The 21655-nt window shown below is 41.8% G+C and overlaps 1 protein-coding gene across 2 annotated transcripts in view; it reads right to left on the reverse strand.

The window, feature by feature from the left end:
• LOC134586878 (zonadhesin-like) overlaps positions 1-21655 on the reverse strand; it is a 51040-nt gene that overhangs the window by 19468 nt on the left and 9917 nt on the right. For both annotated transcript variants that reach the window (XM_063442781.1, XM_063442782.1), the window contains exon 2: positions 3484-3527. In XM_063442781.1, coding sequence (XP_063298851.1) covers positions 3484-3527 — 44 coding nt within the window. The remainder of the gene's footprint in view (positions 1-3483; positions 3528-21655) is intronic.

Genomic DNA, 21655 nt, shown 5'->3' on the forward strand with positions numbered 1-21655 from the left:
TTTTTTTTACTGCTCTTCCTTTTTTTTTCTTTATTAACCTTTAGTGGCTGTTCCCTAACCATCAATCGTCTTTTTTTCCATCAATCATCTATTTTTTGCTGCCACGGTTGGAACACAAAATCATAAAACAAACAAAACTTTATTTCTCATTTGTTTATTTTGTGATTTGGCCATATATCGATGCAGAGTTACAGAATTGGAACGACTTGCCAATTGCCCAATATTCTGATTAATCACAATTCATTTTAAACAGAATGTACAATTCTATTATTTATAGTCAAATTAGGAATTAAATCAAAATGAAAACAAAATATTACCTATTTCATAAGTAGTTAACATTGAAACTGTTTCAGGTGTACTTGATTCTGCAAAATAAAATGTTAGTCTGATGTGTGTGTGAGGGGGCTGGTAGTGTGCTATGTGGGTGAGGGTGCTGGTAGTGTGCTGTGTGTGAGGGTGCGGTTTGTGTGTGAGGGTGCTGTTTGTGTGCTGTGTATTAGGGTCCTGTTAGTGTGCTGTGTGTGTGAGATGCTGTTTGTGTGATGTGTGTGTGTGAGGGTGCTGTTTGTGTCATGTATTTTTGAGGGTGCTGTTAGTGTACTGTGTGTGAGCGTGCTGTTTGTGTGAGGGTGCTGTGTGTGTTTGTGAGGGTGCTGTTAGTGTGCTGTGTGTGAGGATGCTCTGTGTGTGAGTGCTGTTTGTGTGCTGTGTGTGTGAGGGTGCTGTTTGTGTGCCATGTGTGTGATGGTGCTGTGTGTGCGCGCTGTTTGTGTTAGGGTACAGTATGTGTGTAGGTGCTGTGTGTGTGTGGGTGCTGTATGTGTGTGTGTGCTGTATGTTTGGAGGGATTGTGAAGGTGGGGGCAGATTAGTAAATAACCCCCCTCCCTTCTTACCTTATGTAGGGAGGGGGGATCCTTGCTGCCATGTGCCATCCCTGGTGGTCCAAGGGAGAGTGAACTCTAGCCTGCGGGGCTAGAGTTCACTCTCGCAAGATCTGAGAAATGCCGCGGCAACGCTCAGATCTCGCGAGAGGAACCTGGCGGAGCTTCTGTCTAGAGCTCCCCGGGTCCTCTCCTGCCTCCCTCTATGCCCTGCCTCCCTCTATGCTGCTGTGGGCTGGTGAGGTAGATCTTTGATCTCCCCGCCGGCTCATGGAGGCTCAGAGCAGAGCCGGCACTCACATAGCGCCAGCTCTGCATGAGCCGACAGGGGAGATCCGGAGATCTCCCCTGCCGGCCGGGGTCAAGTCCTGGGGGATAAAGTGTGGGAACTCTCCCAAAAAAATAATATACACTTGTGTGTATATATATATATATATATACACGTACACACACATACACAGACACACATATTCACAGACACACACACATACATTCACAGACACATACACTCACAGACACACATACAGGCACACACATACATTCACAGACACACATATACTCACAGACACACAAAAAAAAAATTTTAATAAAAAATTGTCCACCCACCCTCCCTACCTGGAGTGCTGGCGTGGACTTGTCCCTGGGGTCCAGTGGGTCGGGTGCCTGTCTCCATCTCAGCCGCGGCGAGGGAGCTGTGTGCTGTCTGCTCCCTCTTGCCGCGTGGGCGGTCTGTTGTAGCTGGGAGCCGGAATATGATGTCATATTCCGGCTCCCGGCATCAGCAAATGGAGCGCGGCGAGAGGGAGCAGACAGCACACATCTCCCTCGCCGCGGCTGAGATGGAGACAGGCACCCGACCGGGGGGAGTGTCCATCACCTCTTGCTCCCCCTCCCCATGAGGGCATTTGGGGGCGGCAGAGTGCCTGCAGGAACAGTGGGAACGCTGTTCCCACGCGTTCCTGCAGGACTCACAGGCGTGCCACGGGTATTAGGGTGTGCCCAGGCACACCCGGCACACCCCGTGCGCACGCCTATGCATTTTTGGATAAACTTTTCAAATTATTTAATATTATAAAAAAAAAAATAACTTTGCTTTTTTTAAACTGATATTTATTTTTATATTTTAAGATTTTTAAAAAATAATTGTAAATTTGTATCCAAAAATATAAATAATCTGAAAAGCTTACCCAAAAATATAAAATCCAGGGCAAAATATGCATTTCCATTGCAGGACAATTGGAAGGGTTGTCCTCTAGCATTTTGACAAATCTCCAATAGGTTATGACACTTTTATGTAGTAGAACAAGCATGTCAAGCTCACGGCCCACAATGAGTATCTTTGCGGCCCATCAAAAACGAATTACTAACAGGGGAGCAGTTCGCACTCGGTGCCAATCATTAGGGTGGTGCCATGCATTAGGGAGGTGTTATCAGTGTTGTGATGGATGCAGTTAGACAGTGGAGGACCTAGAGCCGCACAGAAACGTGCCACCACAAGTTCCAACATGACGTCGACATGCTCCACCCTGACGGGGTTTCAATGAGTAGCTGGAAGAACAGTTCTGGAACAAGGTGCTGGTTCGCGGGCCGAACTGCAACCCCTAAAAATTAAATATAAAGCCATGACATCATTACCTTGAAGGGATCACGTCATGTAGGTGACTCAATGCTGTTTGGTTTTGCAGAGATGACGTGGACCAATGGGAACTCTTTAGAGTCTATTTATTGTTTGTTTAGCCTCGATTCTTTGCCCTATCGTGGTTTCTGTTTAGATCCTCGTTTAATGCTCCTAGTGATTCCCTTGTGATTTCCTGTGTTTGACCTCGGCTTCTTATTTGACTCGTGATTTCTGGCATCCTGACCCTGGCTTTGTCTTGACTTGAGTTGACTTGAGTATTTCTGTTATTCCTATCCTTGATTTATCCTCACCCTGTTTCTTGTTGTATTAATACGTTAAGTCCAGCCATTCTAAGGCTCGGTAATATGTCTTTCAGATCCACCTTTTGTGGTTTTGCTCTTTCCTGCGTGTTGGGGTACAACTCCCGTGACAAGAGTCTTGTTCCTTTTATCCTTTCTGCTCTTTTTAAACATTTATAAGTTATTTATTTTTCCTCATCTCTATTTTTTTTCCTAGTTTTAACATTTCTACATGTTTGTCAATGTACCAGTTTTTTATTTAGTGCTGACACTAGTTTAGTAAATAACACTGATGCTTGTTAAATATGGTATTATTTATCCAATTGTGCATGTCAGTAACATTTTTAAATTTATATTAGCTGTCATCAGTTATATAAAAGTATTTTGTAAAAGATAAGTGTCTGTATATCATTTAACAAATGGACAATGGTTTTTTTTTTTTTTTCTTTTGTTACCTTGCTTTTGTTACTGACATGTGGAGTTAATTCTTAGAGACCGTAATGTGGAGTCAAATGTTCTACTTGATTACAATTACAGAGTTCTCAATGGAAAAACTCATGGTCATTCAATTTTAGCATAGTATTTTAGCATAGAATCACATGTAACTATAGTAGAATGAAATCTTAGATTGTAATTGGTTCTTAAAGGTTAAATAATTAGTACATACAAAATATCTTATTTACCTCCATTTATACTTTTATCATTTTCTGTGTTCTTTTGATTTGCTCTGTAAAAAAAGAACATTTTGTCAGCAATAGATGAATAAAAAGGCAACTTTATCACTTTTATAACATAAAATATTTCCCGTGCTTTACTTTCATGAAGTATGCACTGTTCAATATTTTGAAAGTAAGTTAGTTCAGGTATGTGAAAATTGTGTGCTTTACAAGTTAGTCTTTTTTTTTCTCTGTTTCTTTTGTTCCCCAATTATTTCTATCAATGCATCTATAAATGTTGCATATTTTATGTGATATTCAGGTTCTTCCTAGGTTAGTGCTGAACAATGCGAAGCAATGATGTTCAGTCTCTCCAACCCCTGCACGGAGGCACTGGATTTTCCACAAAGAGATGCACTGATTCAATGTATCTCTATGAGGAGATGCTGATTGGCTAGGGCGGAGTTGGTTCCTATGGGAAAGCATTGTGATTGGTTTAGATCAAGCATGTCAAACGCGTGGCCCAAAATGAACATGTTTGCGGCCCATCGAGCCTTGAGTACATGTTTAGTATTAAGCTTTCTCCACATTGCAGGTGCCTACTCTGCTAAAATGTACCTGGAGAAGGAGCTCAGTCTTCCTGCTCCTCAGTGCTCCCTTGCGCGTGCAATATGTAGTGATGCCGGGTGCCGGAATATAGTTTAGTGATGCCAGCACCCGGCATCACTAAACTGCGTATGATTACTCCAATCACCGCTTCCGAGCTTACTGTCCATCCTGACATCCTCCTGGACGCCTGCCGTTGTGCTCACGCACTTTTCTATGACGCAGTGCATGTGAGATGGCGTCATGCCATTAGAAGGGTTGTACACACTAGAAGCCAACATATTCTCATGATTTGGGGGCATGGTTACACCAAATACACCAAATGTTTAAAAGTTCATTCAGCCCAAGGCACAGTGCTCTCTTGTGGTTCCTAGTATCCCTATAGAGTGTTACTTTGTCTGTTTATTGTCTTTTTGGTATTGACCTGGCTTTGTCCTGACTATTCTGTCTCTCTGGCTCTCTTCATCCAGCTTTTGCTTTCGTTCCTGTAATATTTTGTCTTCATTTGACCTTGGCTTGTTCTGATGCTCCTATTTTCCTTTTATTTACCTACTGGTCTAAGGACCGGTATAGTTTATTTTCTCTGTCTCTAATGTTCTGGTGGATTTATATACACTTTCTGTTCCTGACCAGATAGTCTTCCTTTAAGCAAAACACTTCCTTTGCTAACCCCAATTGTGCAATTCAATCACCTATAAATAAAATTAAAACATCTCTTGGCATTGTAAAAGTTAATAATATGGTTTGTTTTAGGGTTGTGTATCTGTCTCTTTAAACATCTTTATTTATAACTCCTTCCCCATCTCTATTATGTCCATCTTTGCTCTCTATGCATGGAAGAGTTTGACCAGTAAGTTTGGATAACTCCTATCAGGCTTAGCCAGCCAGCTCTCCCATACACAGAGTGTCTGATAATCATAGGATCTCTTCTACACATAAAACAGGATTCTTTGAGGCTCGCCACCACCCATTCATAGTATGAATATGCTGCTGAGGGCTTTCCTCCTCCCCATTATGTGTTTAGACCTCAGACTGAAGGGCGAGGCTCCCTTCCAATCCCATTATCTGTCCATGGAACAAGGTACAAGTTACACTATAGAAAACAACAGGGGCTGATAAGAAACTCCTAATTAGAGTTGAGCGGACACCTGGATGTTCGGGTTCGCCGGGTTCGGCCGAACTTCTGAAAAAAGTTTGAGTTTGGGATTCGAACTTGATCCGAACTTGACCCCAAACCCGAACCCCATGAAGTCAATGGGAACCCGAACTTTTGGGCACTAAAATGGCTCTAAAAAAGTCCTGGAAAGGGCTAGAGGGCTGCAAAAGGAAGTAAAATGTATTGCCTAAGTACTAATATAATTACCCAGTGGAAGAAGAAGAAAGTTACATTGTATACAATTTTAAATAAAAAGTATACAAACATAGCCAGGATTCAGCTGTAAAAAATTGCAACACTTACAACAATCAAGTAACATACATTCATATAAAATGTAAGTTACTTGGCAGTCAATGTAATGACAGGAATGAATAAGTAGATAAATCCCTAATTCCCACGGTATTAGAGAGCTATCTACTAAAAGGCTGAAAGACCTGAATTGGTCTTTCAGCCAAATTTACTAATACTAAGTAAAGATTACTTAGTATTAGTAAATTATGCCCCTACTCACTATACCGCGAGTAGGGGCATGTCTAATAAACAGTGAACAGCCTATGGCTGCTCAATGTTAAAAAAAAAAAAGGTTCCCCCTCCTGATCCCCCACCCCTCAACGGCAGGTGGGGGCCCTAAAGTAAAATAAGGGGGGGGGGGCAATTGTCCTTCCCCCAGCCCCCACCTGGCCCCCACCCATAAGCCGTGGGTGGGGCCCTAAATTCAAAAAAGGTGAGGACTTATTGTCCTCCCCTCTGGCCCCCACCCCAGAGCGGCGGGTGGGGGCCCTAAAGTAAAATAATGGGGGAGTAAACCTATTGTCCTCCCCCCCGGCCCCCACCCCTGAACGGTGGGTGGGGGCCCTAAATACCAATAAGGGGGGGACCTATTGTCCTCCCCTCCGGCCTCCACCCCTGAGCGGTGTGTGGGGGCCCCAAATTAGAATAAGGGGGGACCTAATGTCCTCCCCTCTGGCCCCCACCTCTGGGGGGGACCTAATGTCCTCACCCCTGGCCCCTACCCTTGAGCAATGGGTGGGGGCCCTTAATTAGAATAAGGGGGGGACCTGATGTCCTCCACCTGGCCCCCACCCGTGAGCAGTGGGTGGGGGCACTAAATACCAATTAGGGGGGGACCTATTGTCCTCCCATCCCTGAGAGGCGGGTGGGGGCCCTAAATAAAAATTTATCCCCCCCAGGTGACTAGGGGTCCTCAAACCCCTAGTCAACCCCCTCCCCCCAAAAATTAACCCCTACCTACCGCCCTCACCCTAAAAATAATGAGGGGGGGACCTTTAACTAAGTACCAGTAAAAATAAAATAAAACGTATTATTTGATGTTTTCTTTCTTCTAAAATCTTCTTCTTTCAGCCCCCAAAAAGTCCAAATAAAAATCCATAATAACCGACGCACTTAAAAAAAAAAAAAAAAACGTGCTCAAAGAAAATAATCCAGACTGAGCTCTGCAGGGCGGGGGAAGGCTTGTAAAGCCTTGCCCTGCCCTGCAATTAGGCTCAGAGGACTCTGATTGGTGGGTTTAAGTCATCCAATCCGAGTGCTCTGACAGGTAAATGAAGAGACTGACAGGTAAGTCTCTACATTTACCTGTCACAGCACTCTGATTGGTTGGTTTGAAATCCACCAATCAGAGTGCTCTGTGTCATTTTACACAGCATGGGAAAGTTCTTTGGAATTTTCCCATGTTGTGTAATTTGACTCATAGCACTCTGATTGGTTACTTAATCCACCAATCAGAATGTTATGAGTCAAATACACGAGTGGGGGCTCAGGAGGGGTCCCCGGTTTTAAAAAAAATGTTTTAACAGTGAGCAGCCACAGGCTGTTTACTGTTTAATAGACATGCCCCTACTAACTTATATAGAGGCTGGGTCAAATGCTGCACTGGCAAATCAAAGCCATGCCATTAGTAGGTATGGCTGTGATGGCTTCTAAGGGCATACGAGTCAAACGCTTGTTGATTGGCTGCCCTGCAGCTTTTCAAAACGCGCCATTAAATCGCCGAACACCAAACTCAAACCCGAACTGTTACTGAAACAGTCAAAAAATCGTAATGTTCGATACGAACCCGAACTCAACTCCTCTACTCCTAATCCCAGATCAGCAAAGTGAGTATAGGGACAGCTTGAAAAAGATCCACCTGTAGATTATCATTATTTAAAAGAAATTAGAATTTTTTTTATTTGGACCAGCTAACATTGATTTTAAGACTAGTACTCTGTGATGTACACACTGTACACACTGCTTCACAGATCACACAGCTAGTCTAAATATTGGAGGCATGCAATTATATATTGCTCCTAATTACTCTTTTTAGTGCAAACTTTGAAATGATTCAAGTTTGCACTGCTTTAAATCAACTAGATGAGTTTTTCCAGATACATTTTCCTGGGAAGTAATTATATATACATAAACATATGTATATTATGTGCTTTATAGAATATGCTGTTATTACATGGTGTGCCCAGGAGATGGCACTAAAGGTACATTTAAAGGTCTTGGGGTCTATTCACTAAACTCTTAATTTTAGTGCATTAAAATCCAAATTGTAAAATTTAGCTATTTTAGCCTAAGACTATTATAGTAACAGCTTGACATGTTTAGCCTAATCATTGGCTTTCAGTTCTGAATTCACAAACATTTGGCATTTTGTAAATAAATCCATATGTTTCCTAACATGTATTTACTCACTGGGTAAAAGGTACAGCAAAAAGATGGAGTTAGATTACTGGAGTCAGATCTAATACCCCGCCATCTTAAAACTTCACCAGCCGGCACTGGTGGTGATTGTATTCAACCTTGCTTAATATTACTGTCAACACCGTCTAAACAATTTCATGTGATTATTATTAATCGCTAATTGTTAGAGTAAAATTATGTAATGTTATTGATGCTTCATTTACCAAAAACTGTAAATGTTTTAGTTTTTTTCCCCTGGTATAAGCCTTATTGTACTAGAGGCACTGTGGTAGTCTAAGCACAATTCCACATTTTGGGTAGTTTGAGTCAATGGTACTTTAAATTAGACACCACTCAGGCCTAGAAAACCAAATTGAAATCGTATTCATCAGTTTTACATTCTATCAGCTGTTCTTTGTTTTCCACTTGTATACTGTACCCCAGCCAATTACTAAAGGTACATCCCGAGAGAGTATAGCACGGCTGAAATTCAGCCATATTTCTGCTGGTATGGCCCCTTTAATTGATTGCAAATTGAATTACACCCACCCCCCTCCCTTTTGGATTAAGAATATTTGCATTGATAAAGGGCATCTTTGCTGTCTTTACTGTCCTTTAATAAAATTATGGTAGCACCGTGGTTTGCACAAGGCATCTGTTGGCGCAGAATTCATTTTTTTTTCTTGTTTTCGCATTAACCTAACTACTTTATTCAAACTATTTTTAGGAACTGCACTGATTTTGACCTGTATTTATCTTTCTTGCTTTGCCTCCCTAATTTGTATTGCTGTTTATAAGCTTTATTCTATTACAAAAGAGAAACTTAACTCTGGAAACTGAAGAAAAGCTCTCGCTTTCACGTCTATGGAACAGTAGTACTGTTTTAATAGAATCAAGTGCTATGCGTGAAATCATTTACTTGTTATTTTAGACACCGCAAAAAAACAAATAACTAAGAGTAGGTTGGTATAACTACCTTCCCAACTCCTAGTAAGAGTGCAACGCTATAGATGTGATTACAAAGTGGTATAACTACCTTCCCAACTCCTAGTAAGAGTGTAACGCTATAGATGTGATTACAAGGTGGTATAACTACCTTCCCAACTCCTAGTAAGAGTGCAACGCTATAGATGTGATTACAAAGTGATTAATGCAAAACATACACTTACCCCTCAGAATGTACAGGGGGTATATATGTAAAAGACAAAAACAGAGAAAACATACATAGAGTATTATTGAACAACACCAAATTTTTCTAGATTACGTGAGTAGAAATAAACTATTTTTTAAGAGCCTTTTATACGGATCCAAGATGCAAGGTAGAGATGGAGGTAGGTATTTGAAAAATATTTATCACTTACAAAATAAAAAGGTATATATAAAAATATCAATAAATTAATAAATAATAGTTTTTTTCTGTGTTTATATGTTATAGTGAAGTTTTTGGAGTACCCACTGAGTGCAACTAGCAGCTAAACCAAATAATTTTATTCTTCACTAAAAAGCGCCACTCTATTTCCAGACCTATTTGCGTTGTTCCATATTTCTTCTTATTTTAGATTTCTTATATTGCCCTCATTAAACGCTTTATTATGTTCCATTACTGATGTCTCATTATTTTCTAATTGTCATTAGATAGCTATTCTTTTTCTTTTTATTCTTGTTTAATTTTCTAACACTAGTTTTGCAGCAATCATTTGCATATCTCTTGCCATGGGATCCTCATTAATATATACTGAAGAAAAATAGTTATTTAAAAGTTCTGCCTTTTCCTGGTCCTTCCTTCATTAGCTAAAAGACCCATCTCTGTTTCCAGTGTACCTACACTTTCATTTTTTGTTTTTTTTAATTGATGTACTTGAAAAATAATTTTGGGTTGGTTTTGCATTCTTTGGCTATCAATTTATCATTTTCTAGTTTAGCCACTTTAATTGCCTTTTTGCAAGCATTATTGGCTTCCTTATATCTTATATAGGAAGCATCTGATTTGTCCGATTTAAATGCTTTAAATGCCCTTTTCTTATTATTATTTTTTTTTTTTTTGCATGGCTGTCAAGGGTTAATAAAACCGTCAGGTTATCTAAGCGCACATTCTGCACATCTTTAGAGGGCAAATATAATTAAGGTACACATTGGATAGCACGTTTTGGCATTGAATAAACAGGCTGTGTGCCTAACATTAAGCTTAGTAAAGTAGATGGTGGTGAGCGAGGGGTTAACATGCTATGCTTATAAGGTTGCTATGTAACGACAAGGGTGCTGCACATTATATACATAGCCGTTATGTCATGTGTTTAGGAAGTGGAGGCCTATACATGGCAGGTTTGAGAGTCAGAACAGTAACAAAAGCACTCCACCCTCAATGCACTCAGGCTTGTTCGGAGGTTTTACCCTACCCCCACACTTGCTATCAGAGTCCCAAACGGAGCCTGTGTCCTGGCTATGGGCACCTTCGCTGATCTCCACCAACCTTGTGTCAGAACTCCGTGCTTCTTTGTCGCCTCGCTCTTCCTCCATGCACTCGTTGACAGAGCCTTGTTCTGGGGTCTGTCACCAGACATTGTTTTGTCACGATGGGTAGGTGCTTTTTGCAGGCGTGAGCAGAGGTTCTGTGCACCCTGCCTGTTGGCCTGCGGCCCCAGCATTCTGTGGCTCACCGGAGTTTTGGGCTTTCGCTGGTGTCGCTGCTGAGGGGCTGTGGCTGCCTATTTGGTCCGGCGACGACGAGCTGTCCGCTCAGGCGGGTGGATGTATGAGGTTTGTTTGGCAGTTTTCGGCCCACGTAGGTTAGCTGAATGTGTTTGTGTCGCTTGCGTCGGGGGCCTCCTGCCATTCTCCCGTTTGCTTCTCTGTTCACCGCCTGGTGTCTGCATCTGGGGCGCCACTGTCTTGGCTTCCAAATTAGTCCAGAAGGCGTTGAAGTGTGCTTCAGTCTCTGTAGGAAAATCTCAATGTAGTCGCTTGGGTCTCGTTGTGGCCGTTGTTGCATACGCCCCTGTAGTTGGAGGCTGTCAGCCATCTTATGGTCCGCCTTTTGGTCTGGATAGCAGGCAGGCAGCTCCACATCAACACTGGTGTAAGTGTGGGACCGGGATAACCCCCTCCGGTCCAAGGGGGGGGGGAGGGAATCGTGTTAACAGGGTCATTTTGCGTAGGCACGCGGAACTGGATAGCGGCCGTCTCTCCCGCCTGGAAGCCTTACTAGGCCCCGCTGAATGCACCGGATGAATCGTCAGAGAACACCTTGTTTACACTTTCCTCAGTATCCTAGCCGGTCTCAGGGTTAGTTAAGTCTCATTTGGTAGCAGATTGGTGTGCTGAGAGGTGGGTTTTTTTTGCTTAGTTTGTGTTCAGGCTTGGAGCTCTCAGTAAGCATGTCTAGCTGCCATGCAGTGCAGGCCCCGCCCCATCCCTTTTCTTATTTTTAATCTATTGTTTTATCTCACACTCCCTAAACCTACTTGCACTAACAGAAACATGGCTCTCTCCCTCGGATACTGCTACCCCTGCCTCACTGTCCTTTGGTGGTCTCCACTTTACCCACAATCCAAGACAAGCAGAGATTAAAGGTGGCGGTGTAGGTTTACTTCTCTCACCCCACTGCTCCTTTAAAATCCTGCCCACCCTCCCTTCCCTCTCTTTCCCATCATTCGAAATTCATTCAATTCGCCTTTTCAAACCCTTCTCTGCTAACATTGCCGTCATATATCGTCCCCCTGGTTCCCCTCTCCTCTTTCTTGACCACTTTGCTGCCTGGCTACCCTACTTCCTCTCTTCCAACATTCCATCCCTAATTCTCGGAGACTTCAATATTCCCATTAACCCACCTTTAACCCCAGCAGCCTCTAAACTACTTTCAATTACTTCCTCCCTTGGACTATTGCAGTGGGCTAATTCTCCCACTCATGTAGCTGGCAATACCCTCGACCTTATTTTCTCCTATTCATGTACATTATCTAATATCTGCAATACTCCATTTCCTCTCTCTGATCACCACCTCTTATCGTTTGCTCTCAATTACCCCCTCACCCAACAACCTCAGCCTAACCCCCCTCAGCTCAGGAGGAACCTTAACTCTATTGACCTCCAGCAGCTGTCGGCTGACATTGATTCACAACTGCTATCCATCCCTTCCCTCTCCTGTCCCTCACTGGCCATCTCCACATATAACACTACCCTCACATCTGCCTTGAACACTGCAGCCCCACTCCAAACATGCACCTCGAGGGGAACACGACCCCAACCTTGGCATAATAAATCAACACGCTATCTGCAGAGGTGCTCCCGCTGTGCTGAACGCTCCTGGAGGAAGTCCCGCACCCAGACAGACTATCTTCATTATAGATTCATGTTGCTTTCATACAGCGCAGCCCTTGCCCTTGCCAAACAGTCCTACTTTTCCTCTCTCATTAGTTCATGCTCCCGCAATCCCAGACGTCTCTTTGACACTTTTAATTCCCTTCTCCGCCCTGCTGTGGCCACCCCCCAAACTAACCTTACAGCTGATAGCTTTGCATATTACTTTACTGACAAGATTGAACAGCTAAGCAAACAATTCTCCCCTCCTTGCCGTTCTCTTTCTCAACCACACATAAATCATGCTTTCCCTACCCTTCAGACTTTCTCCCCAGCTACTGAACAAGAGGTGGCTGCACTTCTCCGTTCCTCTCGCCCTACCACTTGCCCACTTGATCCTGTCCCATCTCACCTCATCAGATCTCTCTCCCCTTGTCTTGTGCCTATCCTAACACACATCTTTAACTGCTCTCTCTCTTCTGGCACTGTTCCTGCTGACCTTAAAAATGCCACTGTAATACCTATCCTGAAAAAAACATCTCTTGACCCGTCCTCCCCCTCTAACTATCGTCCCATATCCCTGCTCCCTTACTCATCAAAGCTTTTGGAAAGACTTGTCTTTACCCGTGTGTCTCACTTCCTTAATTCCAACTCTCTCCTTGACCCTCTTCAGTCTGGCTTCCGCCCTCTCCACTCTACTGAGACCGCTCTTATCAAAGTGACTAATGACCTAATCTCCGCTAAATCCAAAGGTCACTACTCCATATTAATTCTCCTTGACCTCTCTGCTGCCTTTGACACAGTTGATCATGCTCTCCTCCTTCAAACTCTTCAATCACTCGGTCTCTGTGACTCTGTCCTCTCTTGGTTTTCCTCCTATCTCTCCCAACGCTCATTTAGTGTCTCCTTTTCCAAGGATACCTCCTCCCCTCGCCCTGTCTCGGTTGGAGTTCCCCAAGGCTCTGTCCTTGGTCCCCTTCTATTTTCTCTTTATACTGCCTCTCTTGGAAAACGTATTGCCTCTTTTGGATTCAACTACCACCTGTACGCTGATGACACTCAGATATACCTCTCCTCACCGGACCTCTCCCCGGCCGTCCTGCAACGTGTCACTGCTTGCCTCTCTTCCATCTCTGACTGGATGTCGTCACGCTTTCTCAAACTTAACCTCTCTAAAACTGAACTCCTTGTCTTTCCTCCTCCTAATACTGATCCTCCTCTCTCACTCTCCCTTCAAGTCCGTGATATCCACATAAGTCCATCCCTACAAGCGCGCTGTCTTGGCGTCATACTTGACTCTGGTCTCACCTTTGAGTCTCACATCCAGTTTGTTGCCAAGTCCTGTAGGTTCCAACTCAAAAACATAGCCCGCATCCGCCCCTTTCTTACGCAAGATTCTACCAAGGAGCTTGTCCATGCTCTAGTAATTTCCCTCATGGATTACTGTAACCCTCTCCTGATTGGTCTCCCCAAAAGCCGTACTGCCCCGCTACAGTCTGTAATGAATGCTGCAGCTAGACTGATTTTCCTATCCAGTCGGTCCTCTCACACCTCGCCCCTCTGCCAGTCCTTACATTGGCTCCCTGTATCCTATAGGAGTCAATTCAAAGTGCTAACCCATACATTTAAAGCACTGAACAATTCCAGCCCCTCTTATATCTCGTCACTGATCCAGAGGTATGCCCCTCCTCGTACCCTCCGCTCTGCCCGCGACCACCTCCTGACCGCTGCTCGCACCCGTACGGCCAACTCGCGCTTGCAGGACCTCTCACGGGCGGCTCCTCTCCTTTGGAATAACTTGCCTACTGCCATCAGACTCTCCCCTAGTCTTCAATCATTTAAGAAGGGCCTTAAAGCCCATCTCTTCAGGAAAGCGTATGGCCTCCCAGAGTAATCTCTCCCTTACATACCTGTCTCTTGCTCTCTCCTATGGGATAGTGCTTTGCTCTCTCCTCCAGCTCTGCTTCACTCCTACTTGATATTTCCTATCCTAATGTTTCTAATACCCCTCCTCCTATAGACTGTAAGCTCATTTGAGCAGGGTCCTCTTCAACCTATTGTTCCTGTAAGTTTTCTTGTAATTGTCTTATTTATTGTTACATCCCCCATCAAAATATTGTAAAGCGCTACGGAATCTGTTGGCGCTATATAAATGGCAATAATAATAAGAATAATAATATCCTTATTGCTCTTACTGTAAAAAAAAACCCTTTTCTTTGCCTTAGATGAAATCTCATTTCTTCAAGCATAAATGTGTGACCTTGTGTCCTATATAGCCCTGTTTATGAATAGATTTCCAGATAATGGTTTGTACTGGCCCCGAATATATTTGTATAATGTTATCATATCCCCTCTTAGGCACCGTTTTTCCAAACTGAAGAGATTTACATTTTTTAACCTTTCTTCATAACTAAAATGCTCCATTCCTTTTATCAGTTTTGTAACTCGTCTCTGCACTTTTTCTAGTGCCATGATATCTTTCTTTAGAACAGGTGCCCAAAATTGCACAGCATATTCAAGGTGTGGTCTTACCAGCGATTTATAAAGAGGCAAAATTATATTTTCATCTCGAGAATTTATGCCCCTATTTATACATGACAAAACCTTACTGGCCTTAGCAACGGCAGATTGACATTGCATATTGCTACCTAATTTGTTGTTTATAACAATTCCCAAATCCTTCTCGTGTGTGGTTATCTCTAGTTCACTACCATTTAGGGTGTAAATTGCTTGTGCATTCTTAACCCCGAAGTGCATAACTTTGCATTTTTCCACGTTAAATTTCATCTGCCATTTTAGTGCCCAGTCCCCCAATCTATCCAAATCCCTCTGCAGCAAGGCAATATCCTGCTCACATTTTATTACTTTACAAAGTGTTGTGTCATCTGCAAACACTGATACATGGCTTACAATGCCCATTTCAAGATCATTTATAAATATGTTAAATAGAAGTGGTCCCAAAACAGAACCCTGAGGGACACCACTTACCACTATATCCAGCTTGAATATTTACCATTTATGACAACTCGTTGTACTCTATCCTTAAGCCAATGTTCTACCCAAGAACAAGAATATTCATCTAGACCAATTTATTTTAGTTTGAAGACTAACCTATTGTGAGGAACCGTATCAAATGCCTTGGCAAAATCCAAGTAGATCACATCCACTGCAACACCCTGATCTATATTTCTACTTACTTCTTCGTAGAATGCAATTAGGTTAGTTTGACAGGACCTATGTTTCATAAAACCATGCTGATTATTGCTAATAACACAGTTCTTCCCAATGAATTCCTGAATATTATCCCTTAATAGCCGTTCAAATAATTTCCCAGTCACAGAAGTTAAGCTCACAGGTCTATAATTTCCAGGCAAGGATTTTGAACCCTTTTTAAATATAGGAACAACATCTGCCTTCCTCCAATCCTCCGGTACAATACCTGAAACAAAAGAATCTTGAAAAATTAAATACAGAGGTTCACTTATTTCCCCACTGAGCTCCTTAAGTACTCGTGGGTGGATACCGTCAGGCCCCAGAGCTTTATTTACATTAATTTTCTTTAATAGCTGTAGCACTTTGTCTCGAGTTATCCAATCACAAGTTATCTGCAAGTTTGTTGCAGCAATCATTTCCATATCTCTTACCATAGGATCCTCATTAATATATACTGAAGAAAAATAGTTTCTGCTTTTTCCTGGTCTTCATTGACTAACAGACCCATTTCTGTTTTCAGTGTACCTACACCTTCATTTTTTGTTTTTTTAGAATTAATGTACTTGAAATTTTTTTGGGGATTGGTTTTGCATTATTTGGCTATCAAATTCTCATTTTCTAGTTTAGCCACTTTAATTGCCTTTTTGCAAGTATTATTGGCTTCCTTATATCTTATATAGGATGCCTCTGATTTGTCCGATTTAAATGCTTTAAAAGCCCTTTTATTATTTTGAATCTCTTGTTTTACTTCTCTACTAAGCCACATTGGTTTTAATTTGTTTCTTTTATATTACCCAATGGTACATACTGTGAAATGTACCTTTCTAATATTTGTTTGAATAGTTTCCATTTTTCCTCAGTGTTTTTATCACTAAGGAGTTTATGCCAGTCGATATGTTGTAGAGCTGCCCTAATCTTATTAAAATTGGCTTTTTTAAAATTATAAGTTTTAATATACCCCACGTGCTTTTGCTTTTTTGAGTTTATTTAAAAAGTTACCATATTGTGATCACTATTTCCCAAATGCTCCCCTACTTGAATGTTGGTTAAAAGATTAACATTGTTTGCTATAACGAGATCCAGACAAGCATCCTTTCTAGTAGGCATGTGCATGGGGAAAATTTTCGGTTCGGTTACGCATTCCGAAATTCGGGATTTTCGCAATTCGGGACTTCAGCAATTCGGCACTTCAAGACTTCGGAACTTCGGCAACTTTGGAACTTCGGCACTTCAGCACTTCGGAACTTCGCCACTTCGCCACATCGGAAATTCGGCAACTTCGGAACTTCGGCACTTCAGCACTTCGGAACTTCGACATTTCGACACTTCGGAAATTCGGCAACTTCGGCACTTCGGTACTTTGACACTTCAACACTTCGGAACTTCGGCATTTCGGAATTTCGGGACTTCGGCACCCCGGGACTTCTCTTGCAGCCACTTGGTAGATAACTCGCTAATTCCCAAGGTATTAGGTAGTTATCTACCAAAAGGCTGAAAGACCTAAATTGGTCTTTCAGCAAAATTTACTAATACTAAGTAAAAATTACTTAATATTAGTAAAATTTGCCCCTACTCGCTATACCGGTTACTATACTGGTTACTTAATCCACCAAGAGTTATGAGTCAAATTACACAGCGTGGGAAAATTCCAAAGAACTTTCCAACGCTGTGTAAAATGACACAGAGCACTCTGATTGGTGGATTTCAAACCAACCAATCAGAGTGCAGTGACAGGTAAATGTAGAGACTTGTCAGTCTCTTCATTTACCTGTCAGAGCATTCTGATTGGATGGCTTAAACCCACCAATCAGAGTCCTCTGAGCCTAATTGCAGGGCGGGGCAAGGCTTTATAAGCCTTCCCCCGCCCTGCAGAGCTCAGTCTGCACAGAGCCCTCGCCGGGTGAAGAAGGATTATTTTTTGGGGCGCTCGTTTTTTTTGTTTTTTCTTATAATTGCGTCGGTTATTATGGTTTTTTATTTGGCCTTTTTTGGGGCTGAAAAAATAAGATTTTAGAAGAAAGAAAACATCGAATGGTAAGTTTTTTTTTTTTTACACTTAGTTAGGTACTTAGGTACTTAGTTAAAGGTCCCCCTCATTAGTTTTTAGGGGGGTAGGTAGGGGGATAGTTTTTATTGGGGGGAGGGGGTGACTAGGGGTTTGGGGACCCCTTGTCACCTGGGAAGGGGGAAATTTTTTTAGGGCCCCCACCCGCCGCTCAGGGGTGGGGGCCAGGGGGGAGGACCTTAGATCCCCCCCCCAATTAGTATTTAGGGCCCCCACCCGCCGCTCAGGGGTGGGGGCCAGGGGGGAGGGCACTAGGTCCCCCCTTATTAGTATTTAGGGCCCCACCCGCCGCTCAGGGGAGGGGGCCAGGGGGAGGATCTTAGGTCCCCCCCTTATTTTACTGTAGGGCCCCCACCCACCGCTCAGGGGTGGGGGCCGGGGGGAGGACATTAGGTCTCCCCCCTTATTAGTATTTAGGGCCCCTACCCACCGCTCAGGGGTGGGGGCCAGGGGGGGGAGGACATTAGGTTCCCCCCCTTATTCTGATTTAGGGCCCCCACCCAGTACAATAGGTCCCCCCACCATTATTTTACATTAGGGCCCCCACCCACCGCTCAGGGGTGGGGGCCAGGGGCTCGGGAGGGGGGAACTTATTTTTTTTTTTTTTTACAGTGAGCAGCCACAGGCATACATACACTGACTGGCCAAGTAACTTACATTTTATATGAATGTATGTTACTTGATTGTTGTAAGTGTTGCAAATGCTTACAGCTGAATCCTGGCGATGTTTGTATACTTTTTATTTAAAATTATTTACAATGTAACATTCTTCTTCTTTCACTGGGTGAGTATATTAGTACTTAGGCAATACTGTGCTTCGGACCTTCGACACTTCGGCACTTTGACACTTCGGAACTTCGGCACTTCGGCACTTTGACACTTCGGAACTTTGGCAACTTCGGAACTTCGGCACTTCGGCACTTCAGCACTTCGGAAATTCGGTAATTTCGGAACTTAGGGACCTCGGCAATTCGGCACTTCGGCAATTTGGACATTTGGAAGTACCCTAATGTCTGAATTGTCCGAAATTCGTCCGAATACATATTCGGACCGAAACGAATTGCACATGTGTACTTTCTAGTCGTGCTTGTACCAGTTGTGACATAAAGGTGTCCTTTAACACATTCAAAAATCCCTAGCTGAAGTACTAGTCCCTCTGTCCCAATTTATGTCAGGGTAATTAAAATCTCCAATAATTAACGTGTTACCCCGATTTGCAGCTTTACCAATTTGCTCTAACAGCAGTTCTTCCTCATTAATATTTACATTTGGTGGTTTATAACATATCCCAACCAATAATGTATTTCCCTTTGTTTGCCCCAAGCAGATATCTACTTAGTGTTTTTTTCACTAAGGAGTTTATGCCAGTCGATATGTTGTAAAGCTGCCCTAATCTTATTGAAATTGGCTTTTGTAAAATTATATGTTTTAGTATAACCCACATGCTTTTGCTTTTTTGAGTTTATTTAAAAAAAATTCCATTTTGTTATCACTATTTCCCAAATTCTCCCCTATTTGAATGTTGGTCAAAAGATCAACATTGTTTGTTATAACGAGATCCAGACAAGCATCCTTTCTAGTTGGTGCATGTACCAGTTGTGACATAAAGGTGTCATTTAACACATTCAAAACTGGATTCCCCTTGCTGAAGTACTGCTCACTCTATCACAATTTATGTCCAGGTAATTAAAACCTCCAATAATTAACGTGTCACCCCGATTTGCAGCTTTCCCAATTTGTTCTAACAGCTGTTCTTCCTCATTAATATTTACATTAGGTGGTGTATAACATATCCCAACCAATAATTGATTTCCCTTCATTTGCCCCAAGCAGATATCTACCCATAAAGTTTCCACATTTTCCTTGTCACACTCCACATGCCTAATATTTGACTTTAACTCATGGTTGACATACAAACATACCCCACGACACTTCTTGTTTCTCCTATCCTTCCTAAATAACGTGTACACATTTAAATACACAAAAAACAAGTAAAAATAGGCGCTAGTAAAAATAGTCTTAAAATCTAAATATCAATATCAAGAAATCTATAACATAGAAAAAGCTGCACCTTAAAAAGTGTAAAGCTCCAACACAACACTCTTACAATATAAAACAATTCCAAATAAAGGTGCGCTGTGTCTTTAAGACCAAAATCTCAAAAGTGCCAAAAGTGCAATATGTGATAAAGTGCAAAAATGATTTAAAAGTGCACTTAAAGTGTTAAACAAATTTATACATACATATATGCGTCCTCTCCAATAGTAACGAACATATAGAAGGGAGAGATAAGAAACAATAATAGTGTAAATCTATTAAAAAACGTATAAATACGGTGTTGTAAGAAAATTTTCACTCACAAAGTAAAAGCCTGCTCTAGCTGTATCAGCTTCTTCAAATATTTCCTTTAAGGAAAAAGACAGCACGGACAAAAGATTCTTTTCATGTAGTTTAATGCCCAACTTAGCACAGGTACACCACCTTCCTCTGCAGACAGTGTATAGTCAAACGGAATGGCTTTAGTATACTTTGGGGTGTCGACAAGTCCCTTAGTATTCCGCCGCTGTTTTTCACCGCTATTGCTGGTTCCGACTTCCGGGAGGAGGGGCTTCCAATCGTGCGTACCACGTGGTGCGTAATTTGCGTGATGACGCGTTTCGCCGTACTCACGGCTTCATCAGATCTGTCTGTTCACGTCCTCTTTAGTCTTTTATACACACCTCCATGGGTGTGTTCGGCTGATTGGCATTAACAAGTCTTTATTTCTGAGCACACAAACCCTTCTTAACAATATATACTTCTTAAATACATAAGAGTATATATTTATATTTAAAAATCAACTTTATTTCACATATGAATCTTTTAAAAACTATTTATATCAAAGTCCATTGGCTTATATCAATATAGTATAATCCAAAAAAAACCTAATACACGAAAATACATTTAACATTTAAAGAGACAGTATACAACATATGGAAACAGTAAAAAAGGTGATAATTATACCTTAGGAGTTCTATCTTATTGCAATTGATGAAAAACATATTAGAAAATTACATAATAGCTGTATAAAATATAAAATATAAAAGATAAAGGTTAGTACATATATAATAAGTACATTTTTGAAAAACTGTCTGAAATTTATCCAAAAATTATATCTATAAATATAATATTTATAAAAAATATATATAGAAATAATATTTATAAAAATTAAGGATTATTTTTCTCTTTCCTCTTTTATATATCTAGAAGCCTAAATTATTAATATTTTTTTAACCTAAAAAATTAAACAAGTCAAATTCTATGTTGAGCCCCCTGGGTTCCAGAGTTTTTAATCTGGGTGCCAGAATATCGCGTAGATTTTTTTCCACAACGTGCTGTAATAGTCACATTAGGGGTGAGTACTTCTTTTAAGTGTCCATCATCCGTGATGGTCTCGTTGGACCCTCTTGTAGATTTCTTACATTCAGCCTCTTTTAGTTGAGTACTCCGATCTGCCTCCAACACCCTTCTATAGGCACGTTTTAAGACTTTGTTTGGGAATCCTTTCTCTTTAAACTGTTGTCTTAGCTGTCTAGCCTTGATATAAAACTCCTCAATTGTGCTACACTTCCGTCTAACCCTAAGGTATTGCCCTATTAGTTTCCCCTGTCTTCGGGGTTTGGGGTGGAAGCTGTTTCATCTTAGGTGGTTGTTGGAGGCTGACGGCTTCCTGAAAAGTGTAGTATGGATGGTATTCTGATCTGTAATAGTTCTTGTCAAGTCCAAGAAATTCAAAGATGGGTCACAAAACTCGCTTGTAAACCTTATATTCTCCTCATTAATATTCAAAACTTTAACAAAATCATTGACTCCTCAAGACTACCCAGCCACACAATTAGGACGTCATTTATATACCTACGCCACAAGAAGATTAAAGGTATTTTGAGACGTCCGATTTTGTAAGATTGTCTTCCCACCAACCCAGGTGGAGGATGGCATATGATGTACCTCTCACCTAGTGGTAGAACTTTTTATTTAATATAAAATAATTGTGTGTGAGGATATGCTCAAGGAGCCCAAGAGAGAACCTTGTGTTTAGGAGATGTTATTCTCCCCTTTTTTCCAGAAAAGAACCAATGTGCTGGATGCCTTTTTTGTGCAGGATGGAAGAGTTGCCTCAACATCCAGGTTACATA

Source organism: Pelobates fuscus, chromosome 2 (genome assembly GCF_036172605.1).
Source record: "Pelobates fuscus isolate aPelFus1 chromosome 2, aPelFus1.pri, whole genome shotgun sequence".
Classification (NCBI taxonomy): Eukaryota; Metazoa; Chordata; class Amphibia; order Anura; family Pelobatidae; genus Pelobates; species Pelobates fuscus.